At 36.4% G+C, this 24,388-nt stretch overlaps 1 protein-coding gene across 1 annotated transcript in view; it reads left to right on the top strand.

Moving 5' to 3' along the window:
* The window catches only part of TMEM123 (transmembrane protein 123), a 36,480-nt gene extending 14,534 nt beyond the window's left edge, over positions 1-21,946 (top strand). The window contains exons 2-4 of the mRNA XM_054592450.1: positions 14,829-15,173; positions 16,342-16,495; positions 19,224-21,946. Of these exons, the coding sequence (XP_054448425.1) occupies positions 14,829-15,173; positions 16,342-16,495; positions 19,224-19,248 (524 nt within the window). The 3' untranslated portion in view covers positions 19,249-21,946. The remainder of the gene's footprint in view (positions 1-14,828; positions 15,174-16,341; positions 16,496-19,223) is intronic.
* The last annotated feature ends 2,442 nt before the right edge of the window (positions 21,947-24,388 follow it).

Genomic DNA, 24,388 nt, shown 5'->3' with positions numbered 1-24,388 from the left:
AAAATGTTCTACAACATTAAAGCTGACTTTTTTTCCAGGTTAGTTCAGTCCTTTAACTCTTTTTATCACAGTGTGACAAAAAAAGATCAAACAAATGGCAGTGACTTTACAGATAATGAAATGTGAAACATGCCTTTCTCTAGAGTAAATTGGGCTAAAACTTGGCTTAAAGGAATACTTAAGTAGCTTTTATCATAAAGGTGTGCTTATTGAGATTGTGTATTTGACATAGGAACATGAGGACAATTTTTTTAAACATAGTAATACCATTACTCCTGAAATTAGTATTTTATAGTTTTATTGAGGTATAATTGACAGACAGCACTGTGTAAGTTTAGGGAATACAGCATAACGATTTGACTTATCATATGTCATGAAATGATTACCACAATGAATTGTTATATACATCATTTCATATGAATATAAAAAAAGTGCAAAGAAAACAAAAACAGTGAATAAAATATTTGTACTTGTGATGAGCACTTTAGGATTTTTTTACTCTCTTTACCTTCATATATACCATACAGCATCATATAGTCATCATATTGTATGTTACATTCCTAGTATTAATTTATCTTTTAACTGGAAGCTAGTACCTTTTGACCATGTTCTACTGAGTTGTATGGTTTCTGATCTTGAATTTAAGTCTTTAATTTGTTTTGAGTTACGTTTTGTGAATGGTATAATATAAGTGTCTAGTTTCATTTTTTTGCAAGTGAATATGCAATTTTCCCAGCACCATTTATTGAAGAGACTATCTGTTCTCCATTTTGTACTCTTGGCTTTCTTGTCAAATATCAGTTGACTGTATATGCACATATTTATTTCTGAGCTCTTGATTCTGTTCCATTGGTCTGTTGTGTCCGTTTTTATGTCAATATCAAACTATTTTGGCTACTGTAGCTTTGTAACACAAGCCATATCCTTACCATTACCAGTGGATTATATTACCTGTTTATGTTTTTATGATGTCTATTAGCATTCTTTTACTTTTAAGTCAATTAACTTCATTTAGCTTTTTTTGTAAGGCAGGTCTAGTGGTGATGAACTCTTTCAGTTTTTGTTTGGGAAAGACTGTCTCTCTAAAGGACAGCTTTGCCAGGTATAGAATTCATGGTTGGCAGGTTTTATTCCCCCAATATTTTGAGTATATCATCCCATAGTCTCCTGGCTTGAAACATTTCTGTTGAGAAATCCTTTGATCATTTGATGGGGGTTCCGGGTGGGGGGGAAATGTTCCCTCATGCGTCGTTTCTCTCCTCTCTCTTACTACTTTCAGAATCTTTCTTTGTCTTTGACTTTTGGCAATTTAATTACACAGTCATAAGCCACATGACAACATATTAGTCAATAACATACCACATAAGCAATGGTGGTCCTATAAGATTCTAATGGTGCTGAAAAATTCCTATTATTGATGTCATAGCCATCATAACACCACAGTACAACATATTATTCATGTCTTTGTGGTGATGCTGTTGTAAACAAATTCACTGCATTGCCACTGTATAAAAATATACTCCCACCAATTTTGTACAGTACATAATACTTGATAATGATAATAAACAACTGTTACTAGTTTATTTATTAAAGTATACTTGTTGCTATTTTAGAGTGTACTCTTTCTACTTATAAAAAAAAGTTTTCTATAAAACATGTGCTGTGTTATACTGGCAGCAGCCTGATACATCTCATGTTTACTGAGTCTCTTGGTCACATAATTTTCTCTTGTGTTTGATTTACTCTCATGTTTTGTTAAAAAAAAGAAAAAGGTAACACATGCTGTTTAGGCTTGTAGCCTAGGAGCAATAAGCTATTACCTTATGGTCTAGGTGTGCAGTAGGCTGTAACATCTAGGTTTGCGTAAGTGCACCTATGATGTTCATACAACAATGAAGTTGCCTGACACATTTCTTAGAATGCATCCCCATCATTAAACAGTGCTCAACTCTAATGTGTCTTGGTATAACCTGACTCAAGTTCGAACAACAGTATTTGGGGCTTTTGGGCCTCACAAAACCGAATGTCCATTTCTGCCTCCAAAGTTGGGACATTTACAGCCATTATTGCTTTAAATAGGCCTTTTTCCTCTTCTCTTTCTAGAATTCCTGAAATGTGGATGTTGTTTCTTTTAATTGTGTTCCATGAGTCCTGTAGGCTTTTTTCACTTTTTCATTTTTTCTTTCTCGCTCCTCTGACTGGATAATTTCAGATGTTCAGTCTTCTAGGTCGTTGGTTCTTCTGCATTGTCATCTGCTTTTGAAGTTATATATTGCATTCTTCATTTTAGTCACTGTGTTTATCAGCTGCAGGGTTTGCATTTGTTTTGTGTTTCATGGTTTCTATTTCTTTGTTGAACTTTTCTTTTTGTTCATGAATGTTTTCCTGATCTTGTTGTCTCTGTGTGTGTTCTTGTTGTTCACTAAAATTTTGGAGGATTGTTATGAATTATTTGAGAGTTCATAGATCTCCATTTTTTTAGAATCATTTATTAGAGCTTTATTAGGTTTTTTGGGTGGTGTCATTGTTACTAGCTTTTTGGTGATCGGTGCTTACTTCTGCTGGTATCTGCATTTGAATAAGCAATCTCCTCTTCCAGACTTCAGAGGTTTGCTTTGGCAGAGACAGTTCTTCAACAATCAGGTCAGTTTGGGTTACTAGAGGTTTGCCTTTGGGCAGGTGGGGCTTGCTCTCAGGGTCTGTTTTGGGTGAGATCACTGTCTGGACGTTGATATCAATGGATGGGGTAGGGTACTGCTAGCTGAGAACAGTTGTCTGGTGCTGCTGACTTGGTTCCCTGCCTAAGTGAAGTTGTAGGATGGGCTCCATGGGAGCCTGGGTTCTCTGGCCAGGGTTTCTTGATGGTGAGGACTGGATGCTAAGCAGTAGTTGGGGCTGTGAATTAGCTTGTCTGCCCTAGTGGGACAGCAGAATGAGGCCCGGAGCCTCCACAGCTTGTTGTTTGGGAACCCAAATCAGGCAAGAGTGTTCACTGAAGGCCCTGACCAGAAAGGGCCACTGGTTTTGCTCCGCAGGCAGTAAGAACCACCAACTGTGCTCTCCATTCAAGTGTCACTGTAAGCCTGGCTGTTGGATGGCTACACACCTTCACACCTGCTCAGTTTAGGTTCCCTGGTTGGGTGGGCTGAAGGTCGCATTCAGCTTTGGGCAGGGCCATGAATTAGTTTCCCTGTAAGTTGCAGTGGGAGAACCAACTCCAAGGCGAGTAAGACTTTTTGTGGTCTTGACTCAAGCCAACCAGTGCCCCAACCTCACTGGCCAAATAGGGCTACTGCCTTTGCTCTGCAGCCTATCAGCTCTGCCTTCTGGACTCTGCTTGAGCATTGCTGGCTATGCAGCTAATAGGTGTTCTTGCCCTTCTTTCTGGTCGGGCAGGGCTAGAAGCTTCACTCAGCAGTGGGCAGGGCTATGACTCAGCTCTCTTGCCTCAGGCAAGGCAGATCCGGCTCCAGGACTGGTAAATCCTTCATTTTAAGAGCTGTATCTGGCAGACGTGCATGCTGCACAGTTTCCATGTCAGACTCTGCCACTGACTTGGTTCTGCAGATGAGCAAAGCTGCTGGTTTGGATTACTACTTGGGCACTGCAGGTAGGAACTCAGCCTGCCAAGATCCAAGCGCTAGTCTTTGCAAGCCGCACTTCCATTCCCCATCACAAGCAGATTTCCAGTGGTTGAGCTGGAATCCCCTTGGGACAAGACAGGAGTGGGGTTCCCAAGATGCAGCCCACAATGCTGGGGAACTGAATGTCCACCTGGGCTCTCTTTTCCTGTTGAATGAACCATAGGCACAGCTGAGACCTCTCAGCATGGTGCTGTGCCATCCTGGGGCGGCGGGCGGGGGCGTGCGGCCAGTATGTAGCCCACTACCCTTTTAATGCAGTCTGTCGTGGTCTCTGTGATGCAAGGAGTTCTTCAGAGAGACAGACAGACAGACAGTCACACATACACACACACCACCCCCACCATCCCCACTCCACCCTTGTGTTCTAGGATTCTCTAAGTGGCATCTTGTCCATGAATATTTGTTAGTTGATCTTACGGAGGAACAAAGTCAGGAGTGTCCTATGGCACTGTCTTGGTGACATCAGTCCCAATAATTTCTTAATATATGCAAATATGCAGTCACTTCTTTTTTAATTCTTTTTCATCAACATGTACAGGCATACCTGGGAGATGTTGTGGGTGCAGTTCCAGACCACCACAAAAGAGTGAGTCACACAAGTGTTTCGGTTTCCAAGTGCATGTAAAAGTCTTTATACTATGCTGCAGTCTCTTAAGTGTGTCATAGCATTGTCTAAAAAAAAAAGTACACACCTTAATTTAAAAATACTTTATTGCTTAAAAAAGACTAACCATCAACTGAGCCTTCAGCAAATCATAATCTTTTTAGCTGATGGAGGGTCTTGCTTCAACGTTGATGGCTACTCACTGATTAAGGTGGTGGCTGCTGAAGGCTGGGGTGGCTGTGGCAATTTCTTAAAATAAGACAATAATGAAATTTGCCACATCAGTTGACACTTCATTTCACAGGCAATCTCACTATAGTATGACATGCTGTTCGATAGCATATTACCCACAGTAGAACTTTTTTCAAAATTGGAGTCAATCCTCTCAAGCCCTGCAGCTGCTTTATCAATTAAATGTATGTAATCTAAATCTTCTGTTGTCATTTCAACAATCTTCCGTAGCATCTTCACCAGGAGTAGATTCCTTCTGAAGAAACCACTTTCTTTGTTCATCCAGAAGTGTTAACCAAAGACTAGGTTTAGGCCATAATGAAGAGCAAAAAGCATTTAATTGAGCAGAGGATTGTAGTCCAGCAGGTATAGATTTAGGTAGCAGCCCAGGTTGAACTCCAAAGAGAGGATTTATAAAGGCAAAAACCACACATTTTGTTTCCAAGGAACCTTTCCTATTGGCTGTCTAACATGGTGTGATGACTAGTTGAAAAGGATGGGGGAGGCGCTTGTGGTGGGGCCCTGAGGTAAGCAAGTTCCAAGATGTGCCACCGTGACAACGGTTTTCAACCTTTTTTATCTCATGGCACACAAACCAATTGCTAAAATTCTGCATCACACCAAATAATGTATTAAAATAGGTATAATTTTGATTCATTCACACTAGACTGCTATTGTGTTGGCTGTTGTCATTTTTTAAAATTTGACAGAAGGGAAGAGAGGCTAATGCCCATGACTAAGTAGTCAGGTACCGCATGTTTTAAAAATCTTGTGGCACAGAGGTTGAAAATCACTGCTCTATGGTAAGCGTGAAAGTCCAAGAATTCAAACCTCATTTAGGTCCTCTATACAAATGAAAGATACAGGCTCGTGAATAAAGAATTCAGATAATCTCGTTGCCATGGTAAAGAGGAAGTAAAGTTCAGGATGTGGCCTCACGTGTGTTTCAAAAATTCAAAGGGAGGGTGAGCATAAGGCAACCTCTTCATGACCTCCTGGCTCTATTTTAGTGCCCTTGAGATAAGTGACTCTATCTTGACAATTTCCATTCACAGTCCTTAATAATGTCTAGAATGGTGAATCCCTTCGGAAGGTTTTCTATTTACTTTGCCCAGATGCATCAGATGAATCTCTGTCTATGGTAGCTATAGTCTTAGGGAGTGTATTTCTTAAATAATAAAACCTGAAAGTCAAAATTACTTCTTGATCCATGGGCAGTAAGATGAATGTTGTGTTAGCAGGCATGAAAACAACATTAATCTCATTGTACATCTCCATCGGAGGTCTTGGGTGGCCCTTCGCATTGTTAGTGAATGGTAATATTTTGAAAGGATTTTTTTCTGGTAGGTTTCAACAGTGGACTTAACATTTTCAGTAAAGCATGTTGTAAACAGATGTGCTGTTATTCAGGCTTTGTTGTTCCATTTATAGAGCACAGGCAGAGTAGAGAGTGTCAGCCTGTCCTTTGAAGCTTTGAAACCAGACATTGACTTCTCTTTTGCTATGAAAGTCCTAGATAGCATCTTCCAATATAAGGCTGTTTTGTCTACATTGAATATGTATTGTTTAATGTAGCCACTTTCATTAATAGATCTGGATAACTTGCTGCAGCTTCTACCTCAGCACTTGTTTCGCCTTGCACTTTTGTTTTGGAGACGGCTTCTTAAACCTCATGAACCAACTTCCAGCTTCAAACTTTTGCTCTGCACCTACCTCGCCTCTCTCAGCCTTCATAGACCTGAAGAGAGTTAGAGTGTTGCTCTGGACTAAGCTTTGGCTTAAGGGAATGTTATGGCTATTTGATCTTCTCCTCAGATCAGTAAAACTTCATCCATATCAACAATCAGGTTGTTTCACTTTCTAATCATTTGTGTTCAGTGGAGTAGCGCTTTAACTTCCTAAAGAACTTTTCCTTTGCATTCAGTGCTGACTGCAAGTGTGGTGCAAGAGGCCTAGTTTTTGGCCTGTCTCAGCTTTGACATGCTTCTTCACTAAGCTTAATCATATCTAACTTTTAATTTAAAGTGACATCCCTACTACAATAGTATATCCAGTAGCTGGTGTATATGCCCAGACACAAAACTTTATCCGTAACAGGCTGTTGAGTAAATAAAAAGTTTTGTGTCTGGGCACATACATCAGTTAGTTATTTTGATATCCTATAGTAGTCAGGAAGTCATCAAATCAAATAGAAGTTTTCTGATTGGGAATGTATTAGGCAGTCATGGATTTTGATCAGTAAGTGGCAAATAAAACAGCCTTTTTAAACATTAAGCCACATACTTATTCACTCTTTATCTTCATATTCTAGTAAGTGTTTCTTTTCACAGTTAAACAACAACAACAAAAGAGATACCAAATATCTTGCTTACCTTGTTTGATTGTAAACTTTCTGGATTTTTCTATTATGAAGTGAAAACCAATTTGTAAAACTTCCTGGAGATAGCTAAAATTTAAATAGCAGCCTCATTACATAGAGATGAATTATTGTAAAGAAACTGATCCTAGGTAATTTTCCACTCAAAATAAAGTTTTATTTAGACAATTTTTTGTTTTATTTTTACAAATATCTTATTATGCATGCTTTGTCAATCTACTAATTAGTTGCAAAGCAGCTGACCTCAGGCAAAGTAAGTTTCTATGGAAATCCAGGGCCTAGGGACAGGTAGATAATTCTGCTTGACTGTTACTCTAGTTAGATAGAGGTAACTAAATGTGTTTCCGTAGATCAGGGGAAATTGATTATAGACAGTAGATAGCAGAACCTTATTTTACTTTGGGGTAAAGGCATAATCATTAATATCCATTAAAATATGAATCGGGAAAAAATGGAAAATAAAACATACAACTGATTCCAATCCACAGGGTTTTGTGAAGACTGATTGAAGTAAACTGTATGGAGTGTTGCAATGCTTAATAAATTCTTTTTGGTCATTATAGCTTTTAAAAATTGTTGACTCCTATTTTGACTAATTTATGTTTTCATTAGCCTTATTAGCTCTCCTTTCTCTTGTACGGTTAGAGGGAAAGGAATTAAGGTACGACCTTAAATTCTGTGCCTTAGTTTCCTTCTAGTACTACTCTATAGTGTATAAGGATGAAATAAATATATATATAAAGCACTTAGAACAGTGTCTGGCACATAATTAAGTGTTACGGTTAATAATGATCCAAATATAGTAGATTTGAGTGGAGAAGTCTGAGATCTATAAGTTACTACAGTTATTTAGATTCAAAGCTACAAATATCCTGCTGATCTTCCTACAGAAATTTAGTGATAATTCTTCTATGTAAACCTCTGATATTCCTTTGTTATATTCACTCAACAAATGTTCGCTTTGAACCTAATACGTTTTGGGAGTGTGCCAGGTACTGTGGGAGCTACAGAGACTTAACTGGGCATATATACTGACTGCCCTTAGGATGCTTATAATTTAATTGAAAAGATAATAAAAATAGCTATAATAAAAGATCAGTATGTTAAGTGTAGTAATAAAAATGCAAAAACCATAAATGAGCACTCAAGAGGGAGAGATTACTTTCAGTTGGGAAAACCTGAGAGGAAATAGCATGAGCCAGGTCTGCGTTGATGCGACATTCAGAGATGGAGTGGAGGAAATCGTTGGCGGACGATGCCCGACGAAAGGTACGGAGGAAGGAATGGGTGTGTGCTGGAAAGAGAGCGCAGGCCATCTTTACTTGCAGGTTCGCGCTACTGTGACACGATGGTGGTGGTGGTAGTAAAGATGGTAACTGAACATATCTGTTGCCAAGCATTATTCAGTATTTCACCTGTGGTATTGAATTCCACCAAATAACCGAATGAGTTAATTATTGTTTTCCCTAATTTAGAGATGAGGAAAAGTTGTACAGACAGAGAGTGACTTTGTAACCACGTAAGCACAGGGGTGGTTGACCTTGCTTTTCTTCCCGATACACCTGGCTCCCTTTTCAGAAACTCCAGGGATCGATTGACCAGTAATTAGATACATGTGCTATTATCTGGAGGCTAGAAATTGATACAAATTAGAATTTTCTGCATTCTCACTTCCATGTTTTCAACAAAGATTTTCTTCCCCCTCCAGCATTTCCCAGAAACCCCTGGGAAGAAGCATTTGTCTTGCACCAAGACTGTTTCTGAAAAGGTTGCTTCTGAGCCTACAGTTGTGCAGAGTTGAGTGGCGTGGAGGAATGCTCATTGTGGCTGTAGGACGAGAGGACCCGCATCTATCACCTTGAACCTCTCTTTGGTATCAGATAAATGGTACCATCTATATAATCAAGTTTGAACTTTTAGAACGAAATTCAGCGTGTTTTGTGCCTTGACTCCACTTGCTCCCTGGGTTTGTTTCCAAATCAGTAAAATGGCAGTAAAAATGCTTCTGTATGTCTCAAGGTTTATTTTGGGATAAAACAAAATTCTGTATGTGGAATACTTTATAAACTACTTACTGCTACATATATATTTTTATAATTATAGTCTTGTGAGATACATCCTCAGAGACTTGTAGATAAATAGGTGTCTTAGTTTCTACACTTGAGTGGCTTCAGATGGCTTATTTTGCTCATTTTTCTGACAAACTCAACTGTTATGTCTTTGCATTGGCATTACGTCTCCCTCTATTAACCCACTTCTCCCCCAATTTGCTGCTTTTAATCAAGAAGCCACATAATAGGACTTGTTAGCAATGTGTCTAAAATTAAGGTAATTTTACTCTGCTCTTTTACAAAGAGGAAGAGTTTTCTTAACCTTTATTGGTTTAAAATTCTTTCATGTTTTTTCAATCTTTGTAGTCTTTAAAAATCATAGAAGTTAATGCATGCACTTAATCCTTCAAGCAATGCAAAAGCACACAAAATAAGAATCTGGTCCCTCCCTCCCTTTCCCTTCGCAACAACTCCCTAGATTAATCACTGTTTGCTTGTATGAATATACAAAATAGGCATGTACATAATGTTCTGCAAGTTGATTTTTGACTGAACTATGAGGTATTGATCTTTTTGTGTTGTTATATTATTGGTTATTGCTACATAATAGAACCCCAGAACTTAGTAATTTAAGATTATATTTATTATTTCATGGTTCCTCTGGGCTAGGAGTTAAGTAGTGATTTAGCTATATGCTTAGCTGGGGTCAGACTTGAGGTTGAAGTCACGTCTGACTTTTGAGGTGAACTAAGTCATAGGCTCGCTGTTAGCAGGCCTCAGTTCCTCCCCTTGTATAGGATGGGGCTGCTTGGGTATCTTCACAATATGGTGGATGGCTTCGCCAAGAGTGAGCAATCCTAGAGATTCTTAGATCCTAGACAAAGCCAAATAGAAGCGATTTCTTTTTCTTTTCTTCTTCTTCTTTATTTTTTTCTTTTTTGGACCTAGCCTCAGAAGTCATATAGCATAACTTCCACCATATTCTTTGTTAAAAGCAACTCTTAAGTTAGGTCTGCATACAAGGGAAGTGAAACTAGGCATCACCTTTTGAAGGGAGGAATACCAAAAATTTGTGGGCGTATTTTAAAACCACCACAGTATGTATAGCTCTGTCTGATTGATTTTGATATTTGTGCCATATTTCATAATATGGATGTCCCATAATTTCCTTGACCATGCCCCAGTTCGTAGATATTGTTACTCTTCTAAACAGTGCTACAATGAACACACATGTATACCTTTACCAGCTTTAGCCAGGATTTAGCTAGATTCCTAGAAGTGGAATTGTTGAGTCAGTAGTTGCTGGGGTTTTGAAGGAGGGCTCAAGGGAACAGATCACTCCTAACTAAAGAGCCTGATTGTATACCAACATGTTTTGCCTTTCAGCTGTGTACTGGGTAGATTATTCAGAAAAGTGTTTGAATTTGTCATTGCATGTAATCAGTCTCATAGAAACAGAAAATATCTCAAAACAATTCGCAATATAAAAAAATTTAAATATTTATACTATGAGGAATGAATGAACTAGAGCAGTCGATGTTAACATGAATGGAATTCATTAACATAATGTTGAGTACAAAAAAGCAAGAACAGAAAAGCACCTTTAACATTATGCTAGTTGTATAAAATTTAAACGTGAAAAACAGTACTATATTGCTTAGAAATAGTGTGAAGTAAAAATATAAAGAAATATAGAATAGATTCAGGATAGTGGTTCTTCTGACAGAATTGCAGTTGAAAAGGGGCACACCTTTTGGGTATTTCTTAACTGGCAAAATTTTATTTCTTAATCATAATGGTGAGAACACAGATACTTGTATTACTCCTTGTACCTTTTGTAAGTCTTCGGTATTGCTTAATAAGAATTATACCAGGCTCTGGGCCTTTTAATTTAAAATTTTAAAAATTTAATAAGCTCTTATTTTAGTTTCAGTTTTTAGTATTAAGTATGTGCATTTGCTTATTGCGGTTGATTTTGGTGCAATGAAGATAGTCCATAATAAAATTAATACCTAAAGTAAATATAGCAGGCTCTGGATTTTAGGTGGATTTTCAACAGGAATAAAGAGGAAACTAATGAAAATTTATCTCACCAGGCTAGGAGGAAATGACCTGTATTAAAGCAAGGTCTGCTCACCACCTTTATCTGACAGTGAGCGATTTAGGGCATTAACTTAAGCTTCTGAATCACAGATTTCTTCTCTGTATGTTGCTGGGAGCAAACCCATCCTTGACTCTGGTACAATTTCTAGCATTTAAGCAAGTAATGTATTTTTAGTAATTGCAAGGTTTGCCTTTTTCTTTTGTTGTGCAAGAAAAAATTGTTCAGTGTTAAATACTAGATTTTCTAATGCCTTTACACAAAGAATTAAAATTATTTACTAGTGGATACTAAACTGTACAGTTGTCATGTCTAGGATTTTTTTTTTTTTTTTCTGACTGAATATCTCTTTGTTGTGGTGCTTTGAGCTTGTTAATGACCAAATTCTTATGTGGCAGCTGCGCATTACACGTGCTTATTCTCCATGTTTAGGCCATAAATCTTCTGCAGCTGAGTGACAGCCCCACCTGCACAGCCTTTCAGGTTGCAAATATAGTTCTAATAATGTTATTTCAAATTTTTCAGACCTGTTTTCTCACATATTTTAGCCCTGTTGGGACCGTGGAATATTTCAGGGGATGAGAAGTTGTTACTGTTTTGTGTGTGCTTTACAGTGCAGACAGACTGGTAGTGTTTTCTGTGTGTAGGTTTGTAGAACATGGAACATCAAGAGTATTTGTTCCATACCCAACTGAGGCTTATTAAATATCTAGAGCTATTCTGAGAATGTTTACATTATTATTTTTTCTACCCAAAATCCATTACTAGCTTATACTTAACATGTTGAAGGTCAACAGCAGGGCAGTGACAGTCACCACCCTCCCACCCCGCAACCAAAGCTTTTCAACTTGATGGCACTGCTTTTTGTGAGTTAACATAGGCACTAAGAACAGCTACTCCTGAGCCAAACAACCTAAATTCAAACCTTGGCTCCTCCCCTTACTGCTTTGTGCTCAGGTTACTCAAACTCTCTCAGTTTCATCTGTGAAATGGGGGCGACCCCATCTACCTCCTGGGTAATTATGGAAATTGTAATATTTTAAAAATATTTGGAGCTGTGTCTGGCTCAGAATGAAGACTGTTTAAGTATCCATTAAATAAATACTGAGTTGGCCAAAAAGTCCATATTGGTTTTTTCTGTAAAATGAAGGGCACATTTTTCATTTTCACCAATAACTTTATTAATGTGGATATTTTGAACATGTCAGCTGTCTCCCACAATTGGCTTCTAGTGGGTAGAGGCCATGGGTGCTGCTAAACATCTTCCAATGCATTAGACAGCCTCACAGCAAAGAATTATTGGGCCAGACTGTCAGTGGTACCAAGAAATTTCACAAACCACTTTCGACATATTTGGTCAGTCACAGCACCATCTCCATGTACATCACAAATCTTTTTGTTGCATTTCAGTTTTGTTTTTACCTTCCTTGAAATGATAAAGCATAATATGCTGAAAATGTTACGTATTTTCTTCCATCTTCACTATTAAAATGGCTACACAAAAATTCACCATTTTTTTTTAAATGTACGCTACTATGACAGCTGTCAATACAATCCATTAAAATTGTTTTGAATAAAGTTGAAGACAACTAAGCACTACTAGAGCCATCGTACATAAAAAACATAATGGACTTTTGGCCAGCTCAGCACATGTGGACAGACAGATAGCTTTAGTGCACATAGAACTGGACTTAACTTTGTGAGCCTGTTCCATGTTGGATCTAGTCACAAACAGTAAAGGACGCTGTTCTTTCAGTCAAATTAGTTATACAAGCTAATAAAAATAAGGAGGAATATAAAGCATTAACAAATGATGCTTTCTCTTTGGCTGAACCAAACCAGAGGCCCAGGTGACAAGGTAGCCCATCAATGCAGTTCATAAGCGTTGCTGCTCAGGTCAGAGAGCAGGCGAGATGAGGGAGGGAGGGATCTGGAGGGACAAATAGGAAGTGTCCAGTTTCTAAGACTTTTGTTGATGGTTTCCTTCACTGTGCAAAAGCTCTTTACTTTGATGTAGTCCCCTTTATTTTTTCTTTTACTGCCCTTACCCAAAGAGACCTATCCAAAAAGAAACTGCTAAGACAAATCAATGGTAAAGAGTTTACTGCCTTTCCAGCTTTGTTTGAACTGAAAGGTGACATTCTTCTTTTTCTCTCCAGGGGCAGGTGGACACATAACACAGTGACAGTCTCCAGTAGCTCACTGTCTTCTGGCCTTTTTGTTTTTAGTAATTTTTTACTTTATTGAAGTATAATTGACATATAACGTATTGTTATAACACAAATCAAATCACAACATGGTGATTTGATATTTGCAAAATGATCAACCACAATAAGTTTCATTAACATCCATCACCTTACATATTTACAAATTTTCTTCCTTGTGATGAAAACTTGTAAGATCTACTCCTTAGCAACTTTCAAACATACAATATGGTATCATCAATTATAGTCACCATCTCTGTATTACATCCCCATGAATTATTTGTTTTATAACTGGAAGTTTATACCTTTTGAACCCCTTGACCCATTTGCTAAACCCTCACCCCAAAAGTCTTTACACCTTCTGCTTCTCAGAGGCTGGAGGACACCGAGTGGCTAAGACTGGCAAAGTCAGACAGGATCTAACCCTTTACACATCCTGGGTGGTCTCTTCTGCAGGTGTCTCTGCAGGACTAACTAAGCCACCCCCTGGAGATACTGGTCAGTAACTGGACAGTTAAGGGGAAGGGAAGACATCCATCCTCTGTGATGGCATGGGATCATCTGTAGTGGGGCACAAATGACCGTTTATTTACATTACAAACCAAGAAGAAATACTGGATGTGAGTTCTGACCTTGAGGAGAGAATCCTTGCATTGCAGTTTACACATTTAATCATGAAACAGTTTAATACAAAACATACTTGCCTGTTTTGTCCATTTGTACATATTTTGGCTCTTTAGTTGTTTCTTCAACACATTTGGCTTTTCTTAGCAGAGAACTAACCTGTAATAGCTCCCTATTTTTGCCCATGTGACTTTGTATAAAATTTCTTATTTTGGAGAGAGGAATAGGCTGTGTGTGTATTTCATCCAAAAGCAGCATTGTGTTCATTGTTTTACTCTGCAAAGATCATTTTGTTCTAAAGATATGATATAAATGCTTGTCCTATGCTATATTTAATTTCACTACAATAGAATTCATCCACTAGTTTAAAATAAAAGATTATTTCAATGTTAAAGCAAATTTTATCTATACAGAGGACTTAGAATTGAATAATAAAAGATTAGTTCAAGTTCATAGCATTTGTATCATATACTTGAAAATTATAACTTATTGGTATATATAGTACAAAAGTAATTTCTTTGGCCTTTTAAAAAATATTAGATAATACTCAGTGGAGGACACCACACAATAGATCCAAAGTTGAGAAAATGTGATAGGAATTTGAAACATGTAACTACTGGTTGTCCTCAAAGCTCATTGGAAGGATGTGGTAGATAAATTTTAAACTTTTAATTTTAAAAACCCTTCTCATATCAGTTAATTTATTCATCTAGTCAAACTAATATTTGTGACAGAAACTATGGTAAGATCTTCAGACAGAAATGGTTAAGACATTGTCCTTATATTTAAGGAACTCAATCTTTTTTCTTATATCTTCACAGAAATTTTTAAATGTAGGCTTTGCTCCTGTTGAGTATTAATGGACTAAGTATCTCTCACACTGCCGTACTCGTTAGACCTGTTTATGTGGAACCATGAAAGTCACAGTGAAGTGGGATCTTAGTTTCCCCAGGTCATAGCTCCTGTTTTAATATTTTTTGATGTCCTTGCAGGAAGTGCCTTACATGTGCCTTCCAGCAGTAGGAATGAATCTTCCAGCAGCCCCATGAAACCATCTACAACTTCACTTTCCTCAGTGACCAACACCTCAAAATCCACAGCAAAACCGTCAACAACTTCAGTTACTTCAGTCACAAAAAGGGTGACAGTCACCACCTTGAAACCCACAACAACTTCTCAAGTGACAACACCAGGGGTCTCAAAAAATATGACATCCACCACCTTAAAGTCTACACCCAAAATAACAAGTGTTTCACAAAACACATCACAGGTGTCAACATCCACGATGGCCACAACCCACAACAGTTCGGTGACATCTGTTCCTTCATCAGTAACAAGTATGTATTAAAAATGATCTACTTTTCATATGCTGAAAATAGTTGTTAATTTAAATGCCACATTTAGATCATCATTCCATTTTGCAAAAAAAAATAACAAATTTAAGCAATGATTTCCTATTAAATAAATTAGTTGTAGAGATCAGGAAAAGAGCTGATTGACCTAATGTTCTTGTCCATTTAAAAAAAAAAAATGGTTTTCCAACTTAATCATACCAAACAATGACTGTATAAGACCCATTTGTGAATAAGCACTTTATCTAACAGGGGACTTTATTTTATGGTTTGAAAATTTGTCATACCTTTAACTCTTTACCTCATTGTAGGAAGGAATTAGGCAGGCTCGATCTACATGATTTCCAAACCAAAATCATGGTGAACTTTGATTTTAATTCCTATGTGTCACAAAGATATTTTAAAATGATATTAGATATAGTCATATATGTAGTTTCAGAGTCTCAGCACTCTTTACTTTTTGCATTTTTAAAAATATGATGTTTGTGAAACCATGAATTCAGAAACCTTAAGGAGATGCTCCTTGTAAGTTATCCAGCACTAGAGCTCTTTTTAAGAGCTGGTATACTTATCAGAACAAATAGCAGACTCTCTGCTTTCTTTTGTGTGTTTTTATACATTTTACTCCATCTGATTTATTTTGTTTATTACTACAATTTATTTATTGAAATCAAATATTATGTCTTAGGGGCTCTTCCCATGATTCAAACCAAAATAGTTTAGATTTCTAATTTATTCAAAAGGAGAAATTTCAGTCAGAAACATTTATTCAGATTGGATCTAGTTTCAAGATTATAGCGGTGCTACCCAGACCTCTTTTGTTAAGGCAGGAGCTCTTAAGAGGATTTATAAGGAAAAGAAAAAATCATGAAGGCTTGCTGTCTCTGAGGTTTTGGTAGAGACTAACCAAGTCCAGCACCATCAAACACCTTTAGATCTTGGGGTTGCAGGCACTAGGGGGTTTTCATTAAGAGATATTTTGGATAAACTGAAGAAAACTAGAGCCAGGCAAGTCTCCACAGATGCTAGAGAGCATCTTTCTATGCTTAGAGACCTTCTTGTCCCCAATTCCGTGTTCATTTAGAGATTCAGAAAATTTTAGTTTATTACAGTGTTTTTAAAAAGTACTAAAGCCTGTTTTGTTTTCTTTCAGTCACAGCAACTATAAATTCTAAAGAAAATAAAGGATCAAAATTTGAAATTGGCAGCTTTGTTGGTGGTATTGCATTAACACTGGGAATTTTATCTATGCTTTACATTGGATGCAAAGTATATTATTCAAGAAGAGGCATTCAGTATAGAACCATGTGAGTTTTGATTGCCCAGGACTTTAATTTTATTTATTTCTGTGTTTATTTAAATATCATGACAAAATATCAGAGTAGTAGGGGTAGTATTCATCTCAGAGATGAGTAATTTGTAGATTTATGAGTTATGTTCCCATTAAGCCTCTATGCCCAAATTACTTATGTACAGCTTCTGAATATATTTACAAACAGAAATAGATGTACGTACCTATAAACATGTTTGTATTTTCTAATGTTATGCATTTTTTACCAGAGACCCGAGTTAAACCAACCCTCTTTATTTGATTTTAGTTCTAATCCTAAGAAATACTGTAACAGGTTTCATGTGGCTGTTGATCTAGCAGCATATTTTGTGTTACTAAGTAGCGTTAAAATAACATTCTTGGTAAAAACATGGGTTTTGCTTTTTATGACGAAGGCAAAGCACCTAAAGAAATTTTTTTGACAGCCACATTTTCCCTGATAATTTACTATATCAAATGATTTGTTAGTATAACATACATTATCATTTTATTGTAGTAAAACTACTTTTTAGATGATCACCAAACCATGTTCACCTTTCACCAATTGCGTAGGTCTTACAATTTTTGGAGGTAGTACCTCCCAACTTTTGTTACACCAACAAAGTCCTTTTAGATTTTTTTTTTTTTGAGTCTTCTATGTACAAGTACCAATTCCTTCTTTTGATGTTAACGTATGTAAGTATCATAGAAGATCATTCTCCAAAATCTGTTCTTTTTAAGTTGTAAACATATGCTTTCCACGTAAGAAACATTTGGGAAATACTGAGCCTTGAAATTTGCAATAATTTTTTAAAATCACTGTTTCTAGAAATATTATCTGTTTTCTTGGTGAATTTAAGCAGTTAGATAGAAGGCACATTTTCATTATAGTAAATTAAATGCCAATTATTTTTTATAACCGATATGTATTCATATACTCGAGGCTATAAAATAGTGTAACAATTAAATTAAAATAGGTGTTTTCCTTTTAAACTGCCTTAACTGTGAAGTATGCAATTTTAGCTTTATGGGCTAATTTTTTGCTTAGACATACATGACCACATGATGCTGCATGCCCTGTGGAGTAAGTCAGGGTCCAGCATCCCCGTTGCTGGAAGAAAACCGTGCTGGTAGAAGCACTTTAACTCTAAAAGGAGTCTTATTTTCATGTAGGAACCAGTAGATGGTGAAAATACCATATTTAGTTGAGTCTAAGTACACATTTTTGTTTTTATCACATTTTAACACCTCTGAAATTAGGATATATCTTACAGTCCATGGGGTGAGAAAGCACTGTGTTTTAGTTCAACTAGCTGTATTTTTCATAGTGCTATGTAAAAAGATGAAAAAAAAAATAGTGCATTTTAAAGTCAGTAGGTCTTTTGAAATTACAAAAACTGGCATTCCATAAGTAAAGACTTAATATTTGTCCCATTAAAGAAACTGAGACCTTCTATATTCAGTAATAATGAAATTTCTAGTTTTCACTTACTGGATACTAACTGATTAAAATGTTAGCTTCTATGTTTCTTAGACTTGTATGGAGGGAGAGTGGAATGAAATAGTTAAGACATGGGGTTTGGGGCAGACTTATTGGGTTGGCCAAAGTTTGTTCTTTCCTGTATGATGGCTATAGTAGTTATCTTTAACTACTTAGTTATCTTTAACTTCATTCAAGACAATTTTGTTATATTTAACTTCATTCAAAACAATTTTGTTAGGTTGTATTGTGACAGCTGACATAACAGTGTGCATTTAAAAAAACTTACCAAAATTGGTTTTGTTATCAAAAACTTATCACAATTTTTGTGTAGCCATTTCAATATTAAAGATGGAAGAAAATACGTAACATTTTCAGCATATTATGCTTTATTATTTCAAGAAAGGTAAAAACACAACTGAAACTCAAAAAAGATTTGTGCAGTGTATGGGAAGGTGCTGTGACTGATGGACTGTGTCAGAAGTGGTCTGCAAAGTTTCTTGGTGCCATTGCCATTCTGGCCAAATAATTCTTTACTGTGGGGCTGTCTTATGCAGTGATGCAGTGGAAGATGTTTAGCAGCAGCCCTGGCCTCTACCCACTAGAAGCCAATAGCAGGAGATAGCCTGCATACTCAAAATATGCAAATCAATAAAGTTATTAGCAAAAATAAAACTAGACGGACTTTCTGGCAAACCCAGTAGTTTTAAGCCTGTTCAACCGCTGACTGACAGGGTGCCTTCCCGTGCCTACATAAATGAGGCAGCATAGTGCAGCGATCAAGATGAGGGTTCACATGCTTGCTTAGCCTCTGCTCCTGTGCAAAATGGGAGAATGAATAAATCAAGTAAATAAACGTGCCCTCTGCATCGGGTTCCTGCGATGATTACATGAGCTAGGGATGTAAAGCCTGTAGTACAACAGCTGGCACATAGTAAATGCTCAAGAAATGATGTGGTTTTCTTTTTTAAAGAGGGTTAGAATAGCTAACTGGTAAAAAGTGACACAGCCCTAAGAGGCAGAGCAGAGATTTAAGTCTAGGCTTGACAGCCCGAACCACCGTTTGAATCCTTAGCCACTACAGTATACCAGGTACTTTCACGTAAGAAACTTTACACAAAGGAATTACAATTAATTTTAATTCTGAAACTTGAAATTATTTGTTACTTTACTTTAAAATATGAATATATGAGTAATTTTGATACAAATACCAAACAAAGTAATTGTAACTTTTGATATATTACAGTGATGAACATGATGCCATCATTTAAGGAAATCTAAGGACCAGTGGAAAGAAGATTGATGCAACCCTATTGATGAGTTTAAGACAATATTCTCTTTTTGTAAACAGTATAAACAGGCCATGCATATAATGTACTATATATATATATAAATATGTAAAGATTCCTCATGATTACTAAAGGTAAAGAGGATTTGTTTGGGGTTTCATTTGGAGCACACAGTTAATGCAGTGGTTATATTCACTTTTAGGAAATAGATAGTAAGACAAGTCCTGTTCCATTTTCTTGTGGCATTTGGTCACGTAAGGCCAATACTTGGAAGACATCATCTCTAAAGGGCACAGTGCCATCTGGACATACCAATAAGGAGCTTATCACAGCACTCAGGATGTTGAGTGTCTTTACTGCTCACATAGAGAACTCAGTGCTACACAGAGCTGGATATATCCTCATTACTAATGTCACGCAGCAGAAATTTTATGGGTAAACCAGATCCTAAGAATAATTTTAGTTTAAGTGTCTCTTCAAAAAACATGAATGTTTTATGTTTTAGTACTTGGTTTAGAAACAAAACGCACCCCCCTCCCCAAATAAAACAAAACAAAAATCAAATAGAAGCAGAAACAATACAGGAGTGTAGCCCTGTTAGAGAGCCCGCATTTTTAATAACTTTTTTCAAGCTTTCAGTGGCAGTTGATATAATGATCTTTTTTCCCTGTCTGTAATTTCAGTAAGTTGCAGTGTTTAACAGGATAATGTTTTAAAGTCTTAGTTGTTAGTATTAAATAAGAAATTAGATTATTTGCTACTGTGAGAATATCGTCACCACTGGAAATTGCTTTATTTCATATTCAGCTATTATATTATTTAGTGAATATTTTTAAGAGATGTAGAGTTGCTTTCAGTATATAGAAATGTTTAATGCAGCATAAACACACCTAACTGGGGGTGGGGGGGAGCCGCTCATGTGACTTCCGGAACAACGTTCAAAACTCTGTGCTTCAATGTGGTTCTCCGCACTCCAGATGAACGCTCTGTTTACCAAGCTGAGGACCACAGTGCTCCCCTCAAGCTACTAAACCCACAAGGTGAAAATACTGCATTTTTCTGCACTGTTGGTTTTACTGAAAAGTTTAGGGAAACAGCATTTTTAGACTAAAATACTAACGAATTTTGAAATAAATTCTTAATGAAGTTTTAAGACAGGAATTCCTTATTTGCATCTTCTTCCCACCACTCCTCTCTTGCCGAAGAGGAGGCACTTTCCGATGTATTGTTTAACGGACGAAAAAAGTGTAGTACTGATAGGAACACCACTGTTACCAACATATTTTGAAGTGTTTTTAGTTTTACAGTTTATATCCTAGCACTCAAAACTCAGGGTCAAGTTTTGACAAAAGAGGTATTCAGTTATACTAAGATAGTGTTTCTGTTAGATTAATCAAAGTAAAACCACACCAATTTCTAATAGTCTAAAAATGAGCTAAGATACTCTATCTAATAAACCTGCAGCTACATTTAACAGGAATTTAAAGTAACTTTTGTGATCAGCTGTTGGCTTATGGAGACTATATCATGAAATTTGACATAAAAGAATCATTTCTACTCCCTGTGCATTATGGCCAATTGATGGGATGAATGTGGAGGATAAAAATTATCCAAAATACGGATGTGACAGGATGTATGTGCCATGCTGTTTGGAGAAAATACTATGAAACTGGTAGGCCTTTTATAGTAATGGGGGCCTTTTAAATTTAAGTTGTTTTATCCCCTGCATTCTTGATATTTCAGTACTTCAGATAAGTCAGAACTTTGTAGACAGGGCTGAAGTTTTCTTGCATACTTATTTCTTTAGCACTTTGAAGATAAAAGACCACGTTTTAAATAATAAATGTCATCATATGCCTTTAAAGTTTTCCATGCTGTGGGTTTGAAATAATTTAGTTATGTCTTTTCTCTGTATATAAGTTGTATAATTTGCTACTTTTAAGTACCAGTATTTCTATACAGTCAGGTTTTTTTGGTTATGTGCAAAAATTGAGGGAAACAGGGAGGCAAACCAATATTTTGCTTTGGAGCACATTTTCTAATTTTTTTCCTAATTATGTTGACTTAAAGCAAACATTCAATTTTGTTTGCATTCTTTGAGAATGTATTTACTTGAAGATGAAAGCATTTCAGATGTATATTAGGCAGAATCCATTCAGTGACTTTAAAATTTCCTTGGATAATTCATAAAATATATAATTCAAATACAGATACATGAGAGTTGTCAGTAGATTACAGGAATAAGTTTGTATTTTTCAGGAAAAAGTTTAAAGTGAATTCCTCTTTTTTTCTTTTTATTATAATGACCAGCTTTGGGTATTCCATTGTTAACTAAGATCTAAGATCTATTTTTAGAATAAAATTTTGTTCACAAAGAGTTTTATGTGGGTGGTTTTGCTTCATTTCATCTAACTCAGGAGAAATTAACAGAATAGGAAAACCCCAAAATAAAAAGTCAGATTGTTGACACTGTAAGCATAGTTATCTGAACCACGAGAAGCATCTCCCGGAAACTTGTTAGGAGTGCAAACTCTTGAGTCCCCCACCCAAGACATACTGAAACTGTGGGGTAGAGCCCAGCAATCGATGGTATAACAGTCCTGCCAGGTGATTCTCATGAATACCAAAGTTTGAGAAACACTGCTGAAAGAATTTTCATAAATTTTTTAAAATAGGTATTTAAAATTGGGTAAATTTTTAAAAATAAGGTAAATTCACAGTAGGGTAAATTTTTTAAAATAGGTATGTTCACAGTAGAAATTAAAAAAAACACCACTATAAATCAACAGCAGGTGCATTAATGTATAGTATTCAAGTCCTTTTATTCTTTAAAAATGGATATAATTTAACTGAGAATAACAAATATTTGTTATAAGGTAATCAATGGAAAAGGGTGCAGTCCGCAGGAAATCCTCTATATAATAAAAAGTACCCTGTTACAGTATTTGTACACAATTTTTCTTCCCTTCTTACCCTTGCTTGGCTTCACTGTGGGTATGGCACGTACCTTGCTTTTGGCCCAATGGTATATCGGAGTACATGTAATAAATAGCACATCTGTCCGGAAAAAAAAACAAAAACCCTCTTAAGTTTCAGCTAATTATTATTTTTTGTTTAAAGTACACCGAGAATGACATCACCAAGATGGCAACATAGGTTGTCCCTGACTTCACTTCCCCTCACAAGGGTGCCCACTCTTCATCCTATTGAACATATACTGAAAGTCCTAGCTAGAGCAATGAAGCAAGGAGAAATAAGAGTCATCAGAATTGGAAAGAAAGAAGTTAAATTATCTCTGTTTGCAGTGACATGATCTTACATATAGGAAATCCTGAAGATTCCACAAAAACTGTTGGGTATACTCAACAAATTCAGTAAAGCTGCAGGATACAAAATTAATACACAAAAAGCAATAGCATTTCTATACAGTAATGAATGATCTGTGAAAGAAAACAGTTCCATTTATAATACTATTAAAAACAAAATGCATATAGGAATAACATGAGGTGAATGATCTCTATTCAGAAACCAACAAGAGACCAATGAAAGAAATCAAACAAATCAAAAGGTATCCCAAGTTCATGGAATGGAAGAACTAATTTTGTTAAAGTGTCAATACTACTAAAAGCCACTACAGATTCAATACAATCTCTGTCAAGAATCCAAGGGCATTTTTTACAGAAGTAGAAAAAAATCAAAATTTTTATGGAACCACAACATACCCCAAATAGCCAAAGCAATCCTGAGAAAGAAGAACCAAGTGGGAGGCATTACACTTCCTGATTTTCAGCTACAGTATAAAGCTATATGTGATTACCAAAGGTGGTGGGAAGATGGGGGGAAATCAATTTAAATAAAATAAAAGCTATAGTAATCAGAACAGTATGGTACTTGCATAAAAACAGATGAGTGGAAAAGAATCAAGAGCCCAGAAATAAACCAATGCATATACATCAGCTAATATTTGACAAGTAGTAAATGGTCATTGAAGGAAAGTCAGACTCTGGTACACAGTTCTGGGAAAATTGAATATTCACATGTAAAATAATGAAACTAGGCCTCTATCATACACCACTCACAAAAATTAACTCTAAATGGATTAAAGACTTAAATATAAGACTAGACACCATAAAACTCCTAGAGGAGACCAGGAAAAAAGCTCCTTGGCAATGAATTTTTGGATATGATACCTAAAGCTCAAGCAAAAAAAATAAAATAAGTAGGACTACATTAATCTAAAAAACATTCATAATAAGAAACATTTGATAAAATACAAACATTTTAAGTCTACTCTGCTATTATGTGATTTTACAAATTCATTAGTAGGTTGATAGTAAAGGAGAGAATACAATTTAACACATCTCTGGATATAAAGAGCTAACAACTAAGAAAAAAATTAGCTGGAGCACTCAGATTAAGTCCTGGAAGATTTCTACTGTGAACAAAAGGTACTCAGCATCCTGGCCCTTTTCCTGCACCAGCACCATACCCTACACACACTTATCCATCCTAACCCTTTGCTTTCCCACTTGAGGAAGAGCCGGACTTTTGCCCCAAATGTCTGGATTTACCATTTCGAACTACTCAAGGACCTTGCCTATTATTATTAATAAAACGATTTTTAACAATTAAGAACCAATTAAAGTGCCACCTCTTAACGGAGAATTTTTCCTATGCCTCCAGTGTTGCTTGCTCTCTGTGTTTGCTGCTCCTGCTGCTGCTGCTCCTGCTACTGCTTCAAAAGGTTGAGAAAAGGGCATGTAACAAAGGGCTTCTCAGAACATGTCATCCTGTCCTTTTGCTGTGGGATCAGAGAGGAAGTTTCTGGAAACTGCAAATGCTCTGCACCCAAAGAATTTAAAAAACAAAAAAATGGATGGAATACTTCCTAACTCATTCTGTGAGGCTAGCATTACCCTGATACCAAAGTTAGACAAACACACCACACGGAAACTACAAACCAATATCCCTTATGAATAAAAATGCAAAAAATCCTGAACAAAATATTAGCAAACTGATTCCAGTGGTAGTAAAAGGATTATACACCATGACAAGTGGAATTTATCCCAGGAATGCAGGGATGGTTCATCATAACAAAAATCAATGTGATATACCACATTAA

This window comes from Pteronotus mesoamericanus, unplaced genomic scaffold (genome assembly GCF_021234165.1).
Source record: "Pteronotus mesoamericanus isolate MK-2021 breed Mesoamerican mustached bat unplaced genomic scaffold, CSHL_Meso_final scaffold_36, whole genome shotgun sequence".
In the NCBI taxonomy this organism is placed as follows: domain Eukaryota; kingdom Metazoa; phylum Chordata; class Mammalia; order Chiroptera; family Mormoopidae; genus Pteronotus; species Pteronotus mesoamericanus.
This window is presented reverse-complemented; position numbering and strand designations above follow the sequence as displayed.